Source organism: Nannobrachium achirus (assembly GCF_963921795.1).
Source record: "Nannobrachium achirus genome assembly, chromosome: 16".
In the NCBI taxonomy this organism is placed as follows: domain Eukaryota; kingdom Metazoa; phylum Chordata; class Actinopteri; order Myctophiformes; family Myctophidae; genus Nannobrachium; species Nannobrachium achirus.
Window position 1 is genome coordinate 53,529,982 of NC_137823.1, and position 13,313 is coordinate 53,543,294.

General features: G+C 42.3%; 2 protein-coding genes across 4 annotated transcripts in view; both read left to right on the forward strand.

Annotated features, from left to right (window-relative positions):
- Nucleotides 1-1,263, forward strand: part of fynb (FYN proto-oncogene, Src family tyrosine kinase b) — a gene marked incomplete at its 5' end in the record, with an annotated part of 44,009 nt that extends 42,746 nt beyond the window's left edge. For all 3 annotated transcript variants that reach the window (XM_080744300.1, XM_080744301.1, XM_080744302.1), the window contains one exon: nucleotides 969-1,263. In XM_080744300.1, the coding sequence (XP_080600426.1) occupies nucleotides 969-1,177 (209 nt within the window). In that variant the 3' untranslated portion in view covers nucleotides 1,178-1,263. The remainder of the gene's footprint in view (nucleotides 1-968) is intronic.
- A 10,075-nt stretch (nucleotides 1,264-11,338) lies between these two features.
- On the forward strand, nucleotides 11,339-13,289 carry LOC308301138 (putative G-protein coupled receptor 139; the record flags this gene model as incomplete). The annotated part of the gene is made up of 2 exons (XM_080745033.1): nucleotides 11,339-11,417; nucleotides 12,208-13,289. 2 exons carry the CDS (start codon nucleotides 11,339-11,341, stop codon nucleotides 13,287-13,289), a joined length of 1,161 nt encoding a protein of 386 aa, XP_080601159.1.
- Nucleotides 13,290-13,313: the final 24 nt, after the last annotated feature.

Here is a 13,313-nt window from a genome sequence, read left to right on the forward strand (position 1 = left end):
CCCCCCCCCCTCTCAATTACGCTTTCTTGTAATTAAAAGAGGGCGAGGGGCAAAAGGCTCTGATGTATTGAAGGTCGTCGCCACAGAATCAAAACATTTATCCTCAGAGGAGGAAGTGTCAAGCTGATTTAGTTTTAAGGCCCCTGCAGTACTCACTTCATGTGTACTTTGTGTGCGTGCATGTTTCCAGTTTACATTTACTCAAGTACTGTGCTTTTCTTGAGTAATTCCAATTGTCTATATTTTTACTTCTACTCCACTACATCTCAGAGGCAAATATTGTACTTTTACACCACTACATTTATTTTAAAACTTTAGTTCTTTGTAGATTTCGATTATTATTACAAAACATACATGAACAACTTACTTAAACTTACTGCTATTTAAAAAAAAATGTGTATAGGCCTACATTTGAAAACTTGAAACGGGACATTCTGCACAATGAGTACTTTTACGTTTGGTACTTTAAATACATTTGGAAGCCAATACCTCTGTACTTTTACTCAAGTACATTTTGAATTCCTGACTTTTACTTGTAAGGCTGCGCCCACACCAAAGTACCTATGAGAGTGGAATCCGCGTTCCACCAATGCATTTCAATGGGAAGGGGCGTTTTCATGTCAGGAGAGGATATTATATCTGCACACCGCGCCGACCTTGCGTTTATGATGGAGCAAATAAATTCTCCTCGCAGATTCTGGTTTCCCCCCCTCTGTCCAATCGGGTGAGTTGAAGGCTGAATGGGGAGGGTTCTGGAAGTGACTGATAGGCACGGCACTGGCTTTGGGACAGAATGAGCTCGCTGCGTTTTTAGTCAGCCGCGCACCAGAAGAGTTTATCCAGTGGCGACCATATTTTGGTGTGTGTGCACCCAAACAGAGTTACATTGCAGTATTGATACGTTGACTTAAGTAAAGAAACAGGAGTACGTTGTTCCACCACTGCGTGTCTCTGTGTGTCCTCACCAGGCATGAACAACCGCGAGGTGCTGGAGCAGGTGGAGCGTGGCTACAGGATGCCCTGCCCTCAGGACTGCCCCATCTCACTGCACGAGCTGATGGTGCAGTGCTGGAAGAAGGATGCCGAGGAGAGGCCCACCTTCGAGTACCTCCAGGCCTTCTTGGAGGACTACTTCACCGCCACCGAACCTCAATACCAGCCCGGGGACAACCTCTAAAAAAAACAAGAAACCCTGTCTGGGGCTAGTCGGGGCCATAACTACTGTAGGCCCTGGCTACAGTTTGAGCTGGGAACAGGACTGGCTTAAAAGAAAAATGTAAAAATAAAGTAAAAACCAACCCAGAGCTGTGAGAGGTCTGGAGCCTCCCCAGCCGACTGTCTAGCCTCCTCCCTCTTGGGGAACTGTACAGCTTCTTCGGCTCAAAACGAGCATTTTGAGTTCTCCTCTCCCGTTCAACCCCCGAGCAACCCACCAACCCGCCGTGGCCGATCCCCGATATAGACTGAGAGAATGCGCTGGGTGGCGGTCGAGGTTGGACCCAAACGGGCGGGGGTTGGAACAGTGCGATGGACCGATGGAGGTGTGGGTCAGTTGATTTGGGGTTGTGGTAATGCAATGAAATGCCTGTAGTCAATGTAAATAAGAAAAAGTCCATTGATTTTGTTTTATTTTGTATTGTTCGTCTGTTTGCTTTTGTTAAAAGAAAATAGTTTGGCTTGTTTTTTCCCCCGCACACAAATAATGATAATAATAATGATGATGATGATGAAGGTAAGGATGGTTATTATGATAAAGTGAATGAATGAGAAGGGCCACTGCAGAAGGTTACCTGCGTTGTAATGGGCACCGGCAACTCGTTATTGTATTATAGCTCTTTTATTAAGTTCTAGAGATTTAATTGGGAACCTCTATATATATTTTTTGGTTTACGTTTCCCAGTTTTTATAAGAAAAACAAATTCACCCCAAGCTCATTGACCGTTGTTAACACGGTAACCATTCCTCTCTAATGTCATGCACCCGGGTGGACTGTAATTCTTCAACTTTTGTTCTTTAATATTATTATTTGTATTAAAAGAAAGACCTCTTCAGGTAAGTATTCCACCTCTCCCGAACACAGCTTTTGTTATGCTTCTCTTCAAACGGAACAAGGCATTTCTCTACAGTTCTAGATGTCAGACTACCGCAGTCTGGAAGAAAAAAAGGTTGATTTTATGTATGCTACCTTCTTCAAGAAATTAAGACAAACCTGTTGAGAACAATACTTTTAAACATATCTCTCCTCGTCTCTTTGCTTAAAGGTTTAAAAGCATTGGAGAAAAAAAAGAGAAAAAGGCAAGATAATGTCCTTCCACACAGTATTGTTTCAACGGGACCTTGCAGTTTATTTTAAAATAATAGAGATAATATATTTATATATATTGTCTCATTTGACCTTGGCATGTCAGGTTTCATTATAGCAGTTATTTTAAGACGCTGGTTCTCAAAGTGGGGTCCAGGGACCCTCCAGGGGTCCAGCAACATTATTCATATTTTGGAACCAAATGGTCTGTAAATCTGAGTGTAAAAATGGAGCCAAACGGAGACTTAACAGGTCCATTTGGTTCCATTTGTACACTCTCAAGGGTTATGGGGGTCCGTGGCCAAATGCACACCAAAACCGGGGGTCCTTGAAGTTGAACATTTTGAGAACCACTGTTCTAAGATCATCTCATCCTGGTTTTAACCTTCATCGTGTAGCCGTGAAGGAATGAAGTACAGTATGTCGCTCTGTGGAATAGGACCTTTAAACCTGTCTTATCCACCTCAGCAGTCAGCACACTTAATACATAAAATATACACAGATTTACACATACATACATGCATACAGTACACCTTTCAAAGCCCCAGGCACAACTGCACTTGTGTGCAAACAGACATCATACTTGAATGTGCATGCACACATTCTTATGAGTGCATATTCTGTAGCATATCGTCGTTGTCGGGTGGAAACCTCGTATCTCCAAGTTTAAAATTTGTACGTTCTTTCGCAAAGTAAAGCCCTGCTTCATCATACAAGGCCGTCGGACAAAAGTAGTGAAAACAGCAGATCTACAAACACACAACGCCTCGCGGTGCGAGGCGTTGTGTGCGAGGCTTGTAGATCGTCTGTTTTCACTAGTTTAAATCCTTTTTAAAATGATAAATGCAAAACAAACGGTTTTGGACATACAAGGTTTCCACCTGACAACGACGATATGCACTCCTAAAAAACTCATACTGTATACATTACACACACACATACTGTAGTCATGCATGCACGCACGCACACACACACACACACACACACTGAGCCAGTGGGCACAGCATCCCTGCCTTCTTATGGGGCTGTTAAGTATGACATCATTTTGTAGGCAGAGGAGAATTTCTGCCCCCAGTTTCTGTGAATCTTTTTACTATTTTTACTATTTACACATTTTTCTTCTCTTTGTTGTTGAAAGGAAAGTGTTAGAATTATACTTTAGTCATTATTTTTGTCTCGGATCTGTTGAAAATAGCGAGGGAAAGAAAATGCTCTGGGGGCAGATTCTCCTCTGCCTACAAAATGATGTCACGGCTTAAAAGCCCCATACCTTCTGAACCTCTCTCTCCATTTTCTCAGCTTATAATTCTAATTTTTATGTTTTACTGACAAGGCCTATTATTCTATAATAAGTATTTTGAGTCTTGAGTTTTCACAGAGTATGTTTTTATTTAACCTTTTATTATTATTATTAAGTAATAGATCTTTAAAGAGTTGCATCGTGTACTGTAACTCCAGGGGTGGTTTTGGGGTCAATGCACTTTCAGTCTCCTCAGATTCTAAATGTAATCTAAAGCCCTCCGTTCGTTCACCTAATGATGATGGGACCTTCAATCTCCACTATTGCTCATATTGACTCCATAGAAGAACATTTTGATGAGGTTTTTACATTACAAGGACCATATTGCAGTGCATTAGCCTGTGCATTAACCTATGGGTAAAGTACATATGGTAATGGGCTCAGTATGGCACTCACTATACTACAATGTAGTAACTACTGTAGCTGAAGCTGTTAGTACTTCCAGGGGCGTCACACCAAATTCTGGGCCCTGGGTACAAGGATTCACTGCGGGCCCCCCATGAATGTTAACTATTGAAAAATAGCAGATATACAAGCTCCCAGCGCGGCACCGAGTGCCGCGCTGCGAGCTTGTAGATCTGCTATTATTTTTGAAAAATCGTGAAAATGTGTGCCAAGAAACCTATGTTTTCATGTCAGTGATGCTCAAACCTTTTCATGAGAAGGACCCCCCCCATCTCAAAATATTTAGTTCCAGGGACCCCCCAGAAGCAAAATTTGAGTTACAAATGTTCACTTAAAAAATACATATATTCAAAGATTTGCGCACATTTTCACGACTTTTCAAAAATGGCAGATCTACAAGCTCGCAGCGTGGCACTCGGTGCTGCGCTGTGAGCTTGTATATCTGCTATTTTTCAATAGCTAAAGTTACTAGGGCCCCTCCACCTTGGGCCCTGGTAACTCAGTCCCACTTTCCTACCCCTTGTGACGCCCCTGAGTACTTCCTGAAAATGGCATTGTGTTCTGAGCATCACATCATATTAAGTGCCAATATTGCATTATTGTGCACCTTTATTATTATTATTATTATTAATCCTTACATAGGCTTTTACCCATACTATTCCCTAATGCAGTGTTTCTCAAACTTTCAAATGTCAAGCTCTCTCCTTAACTCTTGACAGTGTACAAATGGAACCAAATGGACCCGTTAGGGTTCATTTGGTTCCATTTGTACACGGTCAGAGTTAACAGACTTAGTAAGGTAAAGTTAGCCGAAAGTTAAACCAATCTAAATCAATATCTTTCTTCACAAATGTGTTCATAAAGGTGTCAACTATCACCTCTGAACTTTCTCAATCACAACTCCCTTGGGGGACTTTGTGGGAGCCAATCAAAGTTGGGGGTATCCCGTGGGCCTGGGATTAAAGGGGGAAAAATAAAAAATGGCCAATATGAGCGTATGAGGTGTGTAATTAGGGTATTTTGGGGCTGCTGAATCCATTCCAACCATTAGTTATCAGTAAGAATGACTCCTTGGCCATAAAATAGGCCACAACAAACTACCTTTTTGTGTCCACAAGACATAATATTGGCAATAAAAAAAATGGTTGGAGTAGGGTTTGAATTCATGAAAACTATTCAAGATCAGGTGGGTAAGCGGACTAAGCGCACATCATGACACACATGATAACATGATACAATCTGACAAGGAACACTCAAAAGGGTTTAAGCATAGGGACTAACAGGACACAGGTGAACTCGAATTACATGATTGGCTAAGCCTTAGCCAATTAGGCCTATTTTATGGCCAAGGAGTCATTTAAACTGAAAACTAATGGTTGGAATGGATTCAGCAGCCCAAAAATACCCTAATTACACACCCCATATGCTCATATTAGCATTTTTTTCATTTTATCCCCTTTAATCCCAGGCCCAGGTATCCCGATACCCCCAACTTTGATTGGTTCCCACAAAGTTCTCCAAGGGCGTTGTGATAGAGAAAGTTCAGAGGTGATAGTATACACCTTTATGAACACATTTGTGAAGAAAGATATTGATTTAGATTTAGTTCCCAGATTGGTTTACCTTACTAACTTGTATGGGTCCATTTAGACCCCCCTAAAGGAACCCACAGAGTCCCTGGAATCCACTTTGAGAATCACTGCCCTAATGCCTATATAAATACACTGTAGGATGGCCATTTAATGTAAAACGTTGTCAAAAGAGTTTCTCACGTCTTGCTGACTCGGTTCAGTCGAAAGTGAATTGAGTCCAACCCTGGATCCTATAGTTCTGAATGGTCTTATGCTAAGGGGTATAGCACTGGATCCTATAGTTCTGAATGGTCTTATGCTAAGGGGTATAGCACTGGATCCTATAGTTCTGAATGGTCTTATGCTAAGGGGTATAGCACTGGATCCTATAGTTCTGAATGGTCTTATGCTAAGGGGTATAGCACTGGATCCTATAGTTCTGAATGGTCTTATGCTAAGGGGATCCTATAGTTCTGAATGGTCTTATGCTAAGGGGTATAGCACTGGATCCTATAGTTCTGAATGGTCTCATGCTAAGGGGATCCTATAGTTCTGAATGGTCTTATGCTAAGGGGATCCTATAGTTCTGAATGGTCTTATGCTAAGAGTCCAACCCTGGATCCTATAGTTCTGAATGGTCTTATGCTAAGGGGTATAGCACTCGTTTTCTTCCGTTGTACGGCTAAATGGTTTTTAAGTGTCGGTAACCTCCCGTTTATTATAACTTTAATTTCCATTTTTTTAACATTACCGTTTTGTTAATTCGGTGACTTGCCGTTTGGAATTTAAAAAAAACAATAAAACATTTTACACTCTTTCCAAGACACTTATTTCCTCAATTTCTTCTGTAGATGTTCTCCTGTGTGTGTATACGGGTGCACATTATTGTGTATCATTATTTTATGCTTTAACTATTAAAAAACAGCAGATATACAAGCTCACAGCGCGGCACCGAGTGCCGCGCTGCGAGCCTGTAGATCTGCTATTTTTGAAAAATCTTGAAAATTTGAATTTTTACCCGATTCTATAAGTGTCTTTTGAATCCTTCTAATGTTGTTTTTTTTTTGAAAAACCTATGTTTCTATGTCAGCAATCTGGCCAGCCATCGTCAAAGAAAAGGTCCTTTTCACTTAACTGAAGCTCAGTTGGTCTATTCTTGAGAGACTACTATGTCAGCGGTTCTCAAACCTTTTCATGTGAAGGACCCTCAAACTGATATTTATTTGGCCACAGACGCACATCTCAAAATATTTAGTTCCAGGGACCACCCAGAAGCTAAATTTGAGTTACAAACGTTCGCTTTGAAAATACATGTATATTCAAAGATTTGCACATATTTTCACGACTTTTTCCAAAAATAGCAGATCTACAAGCTCGCAGCGCGGCACTCGGTGCCACGCTGTGAGCTTGTATATCTGCTATTTTTCACTGGTTAAAGCATTCAATAATTCTAGGCCTAAATGGGTTGACGGGTGAGTATGGCTACTGAACTAATGTAAGCTTACCGCAGTAATAAATATGGCAGTGGTTCCCAACATTTCTCAAGGCCCACTTGAAAGTCTGGAAAATGTTCACAGCCCACCCATCTGAGCAGCAGCCACCAAGTGGTCAGGTGAGTGGACCTTATTTTCAGTGCATGTGTGACGGAGAGAGTCGCAGCCCCAGCCTTGAAGCGTCAAAAGCATAGTATCTCCCCCGGACCAAAGAGATGTCTCTTTGGTCTAGTGGTTAAGATATTGGACTTTCGCGTGGGAGATCCAGGTACGAAGCCTGGTGGGGAGATTCGGATCACCTCGTTACATTGGTGCCGTGACCCGGATCCGGGCTTCCCCGTAGGAGGAGGTCAAAGGGGGCTGAGTGTGACGGAGAGAGTCGCAGCCCCAGCCTTGAAGCCTCAAAAGTCTAGTATCTCCCTCGGTCTCTTTAGTCTAGTGGTTAAGATATTGGACTTTCGCGTGGGAGACCTGAGTACGAAGCCGGGTGGGGAGATTCGGAACACCTCCGTTTCACATGTTTATTTTTCAATTACATTTTTCAAATCCGCCTTCGATAAACGGAACTAACAGTGGAGTAGAGGCCTACTTCCTATTTATCGGTATCACAATGAAAACCAATTTTTCAAGGATTTAAAGGAAAAAAATAAGATGCAATTTTTTTAAAATTATGGTTTTGAATATTGATGTTATATTATCATTTAAATGTTACAGTTTTGCCAATTATTTGGTCTTGCAATATCCTTACAGCCCACTAGTGGGCCCCAGCCTGCAGCTTGGGAATCACTGGTATACATTACACATAGACATAGCATGTGCTTGTGCACATGTGAGTTTAATTTCAAGTTTTACTTGATCATACTACAGCACAGTGTCACGTAAAAGCATCTAAAGTAGCAGATCCACAAGCTCGAAGCGTGAAGCGATGTGTTTTGAACTTGTAGATCTGCAAATCTGGCATTTTTTTAAAATTTGAATCCTGAAAAGTAATAGTTTTGAACATAATGAGGTGTCCTCCACGCGACAGAAACAATTTGTAGTGCTCTGTTTAAGGGGAGTGGCCATCACCCATCACCATCAGCCCACATCAAAGTTCACCAAAGTTGAACTCCATGTGAGCCTCAAAGCCTTAAAGAATTTGACTCATTTTTTATTATGCTGCCAAGTGCCAGCTAGCCTCAAGCTAGCCTAGCCTCAAGCGGGCAACATACTTTTTGCAGTGCTTATGTGTTTTTCTAAAATTATTTATTGTTGGAACATTTTCTTTGTTGTGATACACTGCTTCCAGTACATTGAGAATGGAGCATTTAAAGGAGTAGTTCACCCCCAAAATGACTTTTTTTCTATTGATTAGTCACGCCATGGAGACTAGAGTTCAATAATATTTGTAGTTTTTTGTCGCATTCCTAAGACAAAAATGTGATAACAATACATTTACCCCCATTCGTTCCGGATGGGGACCCGTTTCGAAACGGGTCCCCATCCGGAATCAATGGGGGTAAATTTACTCGAATCAAATTTTTGTCTTAGGAATGTGACAAAAACCAAAAAAGTATTATTGAACTCTAGTCTCCATGGCGTGACTAATCAATAGAAAAAAGGTCATTTTGGGGATGAACTACTCCTTTAAGGGTCAAGTCAAGTGCCTTTCTGAAGGGCACCTTGACAATAGCTGTTAACTTAAGAGATGGTAAAGGCTGTGTTCTTTCCGAGCTGTGATTCAAACATTGACTCCGCAGTTAAGAGCTCACTTCTCTAACCATGACATCAAGCTGGTGTTTGCCGTCTATTGTTTGATTTCTGGATCAATGCAGGCGTGGGGTATAAAGTCCATTAAGGCTTTGTTGTCATGAGATCTGTAATAATAATTTAGACTGTATATACAGTATTATCCATATTCCCACTGTTGTATCTACTGTAAATAGTCTGTATAGCACATCATATATCCATCCATAGTAGATAGATGTGTGTTCATATTTACTGGGGATAACAGATTGTGCATTGATAGATGATAGATGACCGATGCTTTATTTGTCCTTGCGGAAATTCATTTCGCACCAAGCAGCCATCAGGACACAAAATAAATCACAACGCATAAATACACAATACATCACACAATACTTCACAGCTCCTCTCTTACAGGGAGGAAAATAGAATATGCTACCAGTCATAGATTGAGAGGCATCACGTATATCATTACACATTTTATGCAAAGAATTGAGGGCCTGTTTGATCATAATTATGAACAAACAGGCCCTCAATTCTGTGCATAAAATCACCAAAAAACGACCAGTTTATTCAGCCTGGTATACCATCCCAAACCAACTTAAGACCAGCTAAAACCAGCAACCATCATAAGCTGGTTTTAGCTTCTTTTTTTTCTTCTTTTTTTCAGCATGGAAGTCCTATACTTGTGGGGACAAATGATCTTGAAGCCCTAGCCTGCAACATTGGTACTTTGTACTGTCATCCTGAAGGTAACAGGTGGTATTAGTGTGTGCATTCTATTATAGAATGCACACAATACCACCTGTTAGCCTACTACCGAAAGGATATTGCTATATACATTTATACACAAGGATTTTGCAATATACATTTATGTCAAGTTGTAGACTACCCCAGCTATCTTGCTGGATATATTGACGATTTTATGGAGTTTGTTCATATTAAATAACCAATTATAATGAGCCATACCAGGAAACAAAACAAAAAGTTAATTATACTTCGCTAGCAGATGGTCTGACTCTAGTCTGTAGAAATTGGCTCTGGCAGTGCACCAGTTAATGAGCTAATCAATTGCCATAGCAACTCCAGCCCAGGCATGGTCTAGAAATCTACCATGCCACACACAGCACTGCAGACAGTCTCTTCACATGGTCCCTGCAAGGAGTTTCTCTACAACAACTAAACTTGTTGATATGCAATAGATGACAGTATGTAAGTAGCATGGGTTAGTAACTAACTGTTATCTGTTAGGTAAATAGCTGTAAGGTTGAGTTGTGTTATCCTGTGTTTGATGCTTGTTGCAGATAATTACACCTGAATATCCTTATGGGGATTCTAGCTTACAGCACAGAGTCTGTTACTATAATATGTACTGATATAATGCAAATTCAGTTCTTAAAGAAATACTTAACATCTGTCTCCTCTGTTCAACTTGGCTTTACTTTGCCCTTTTTTGTTACTTATCTTGTATCAATAATGACACAATATTTGTGTGATATTGTCATGTTGTTTCTAGTAAAATTACACATTTACACTAATCAGTGAAATTGATATAATTGATGATATCGTTTGCATGTCAATATAGGCCTATTTCATGAACACTTTTCCCCCAAACAACACTGTGAAATGTAGAATGTCAGTATTCGTAGATCAGGTGATTTGACCTTGTATTGAACCTCCTCGAAGAAGAGGGAGGATTTACAGCATAAGAGTGCCAGTTGTGGTCATATCATCCATTCCTCCTCATATCACAGACCATGGACTGTAACTGATGTCTGACTTCCCTGTGGAGATCTATAACCAGCTGGCATGCACCTCTGTGTAAGTACAGTAACACACTCAATGCACACTCACAGAGTAGCTGTTATTATTATTATTTAAGGGCAATGCATGTTATTCACTATTTGGGTAATACATTAGTTTGTTGTCTTCTATACTGTATTAGTAAAAAAAAAGAAAATGCTCATGAATACATTTGAACCACTCCTAGGGGTCTATACTTGGTCCCTGCCTTTCTTTCTTTTTACACCAAATGTCTTTGCTAAAAACGGCCGATACACAAGCTCACAGTGCATGCCAAATGCTCACCTATCATGACATGCCCGGAATACACCTGTAATCGTTTGATGTGACAGTGAGTCAGTGGGGTAGTAGGGGAATGGAAAATGTTTAAAGTAATATCACTGTGGATGACAAGGAAAGTGAGCATATAGGAACCAAAACAACAAGTCACATTTCTTGACAAAATTCCCTCAAATGCAGGCGTCGGAAAATGTAATGCTTTAACTTATACCAAACAATGAAGGAATACACAGTGCTTCCAAATGTTGCATGTTTACAATGCACCTCTTAACGTCTTGTCCGCAGTCCGCACATAGTGAAATGGTGCAGTGGTTTATCTATGATGTAACTCGTCACCACTTGGCTATTTGTCTAATGTACCGTTCTCCTCTCTCCCATCAATACTGCTGTCCCCTCCAGCTCCCTAATGGCTTTATTGCAGGTATTACCATGTATGCTGTTGCTTGGTGTTGAGTGAACCATGGAAGACTCCAACTTCTCCGTCTTCATAAATCTCCAGAAGATCTACTACCCACTCCTGTGCATTATGGGTATTCCAGGTACAGTACATGTTCTTGTGTGTTGTTTTCATTATGAGATGGCAGTTTGTGGTTGATTTATTTATTTGAAGTAAGTGTAGATTTGTAGAATATGGATGTTATAGTCCAGCATGAATGTTGCTGCACGTCATTAACTACTTAAACCCTATACTTAGTTGACCGTAGTCCCCCACAGTCTAGGCCCCCTCCTGTTTTCCCTCTACACTGTACTGTATATCTTTGCCTAAAAAGATGATCTGACTGCAATCTCACAATGCGTCACTACTGTATGTGACGCATTGTGAGCTTGTAGATCTGCTATTTTTGCTGAATGTTTACCTGCAGAATAGGGACACTAGGGTTCAAGTTTTGCACCGAAACACACCATACGACAGCTCTCTCTTAGAATTGTAATTTAACAACTGACTATTCTAGGAGGTTCCAAATATTTCCAGCATGGGCTTAAAGGACCATACCAATAGTCTGGCATGTGTATATAAGATTCCTCAGGAACGCTGCCAGAAGCTGCTTTCAGTAGTTGTTGAAAGTGTCCTTTTATGTTGAACTTTGGGAAGCCACTTGAAATATTAGTTATGTTGAGGCTGAGCTATTGTAATTGTTCTTGTGTCATTTGTTTATTGCAAACAGCTGATAGTTTGTGAATTGGGCCAATAAACCTAGTTTGCAGTGAATCATTTGTCGAATATTCAGTATACGTTTTTTATTTATTTATTCTATTTCTATTTTGACTTAAAAAAAAAAAGCTGTGTTGTGTTCATGTCTTATTCCCACTCTCCACTCTGCATTCCAGCCAACCTCTTCACCTTTTACATGATCTGCTTCCGTAACTGCGGGATGTCTGACTCGGCCGTGGTTTACCTGAGCTGCTTGGCGGTGGTGGACAGCTTCTACCTGGTGTGGGTCATCCTGATAGACCTGACACTGACCTTCTGGCTGGTGCGGCCTTTCTGGCACTCCCACCCCTGGTGTGGCATCCTGGGCATCCTCCAGTACGGATCCCTCTACAGCTCGTCGTGGATCATCGTGGTCTTCACCATAGAACGCTACCTGGTCCTCAGAAGTGCCGCCAGCAGGCAGCACTTGTCCCAGGCACGTGTCACCAGGATGACCTGCGGGGGCATCATCACCATGTCCCACCTGGCCTCCGTGCCCATTGCCTGGATCAACAACGTCAGCCCGGTCAACGCCACCGTGGGGGGCACCAACGTCACGCTGCTCACGTGCCACTACCGCGACGCCACCTACACCACGGTCCTGGTGTGGATCACCACCACCCTCTCCATCGGCATCCCCATCGTCCTGGTCATCATCTTCAACTACCTCATCGCCTACCACCTGAGCCGCGCCAGCCGGCTGTTCACCAAGGAGGAGCGCCGCGTCATGCGCGGCCGCAGCGCCAGGGGCATGGTGCGCCGGACCATCCTGCTCCTCAGCACCGTGTCGGCGGCCTTCGTGGTCCTCAGCATGCCGCGCTTCGTCACGTACTGCATCCTGCGCACCACGTACAACCGGAAGGCGTTCGACCGCGACGACTACGGCATCCCCATCAACGTGGCGAGCGACGTGGCCAACATGCTGCAGAACCTCAACTCCACCACCAACTTCCTGCTCTACTGCGTGGTGAGCCGGCGCTTCCGCCAGGAGCTGGTCCGGGTGGTCACGTGCAAGCCGAAGACGCGCGAGCTGGGCTCCCTGATCACGCACACCACCATGAAGGTGTTCTCCATCCACAAGGCCTCGCCGCCGCCGCCACTGCCGGCGGTGACAGCCAGAGACCCTGTCGCTGTGGTGCTGACCAACATCAGATACAGAGAGGGGAGCTGGAACAGCAAGGACTGTCCAAAGGTTCCTCAAAAGCCACAGGAATCTTAAAACAACTCTTTTTTATTTATTTAT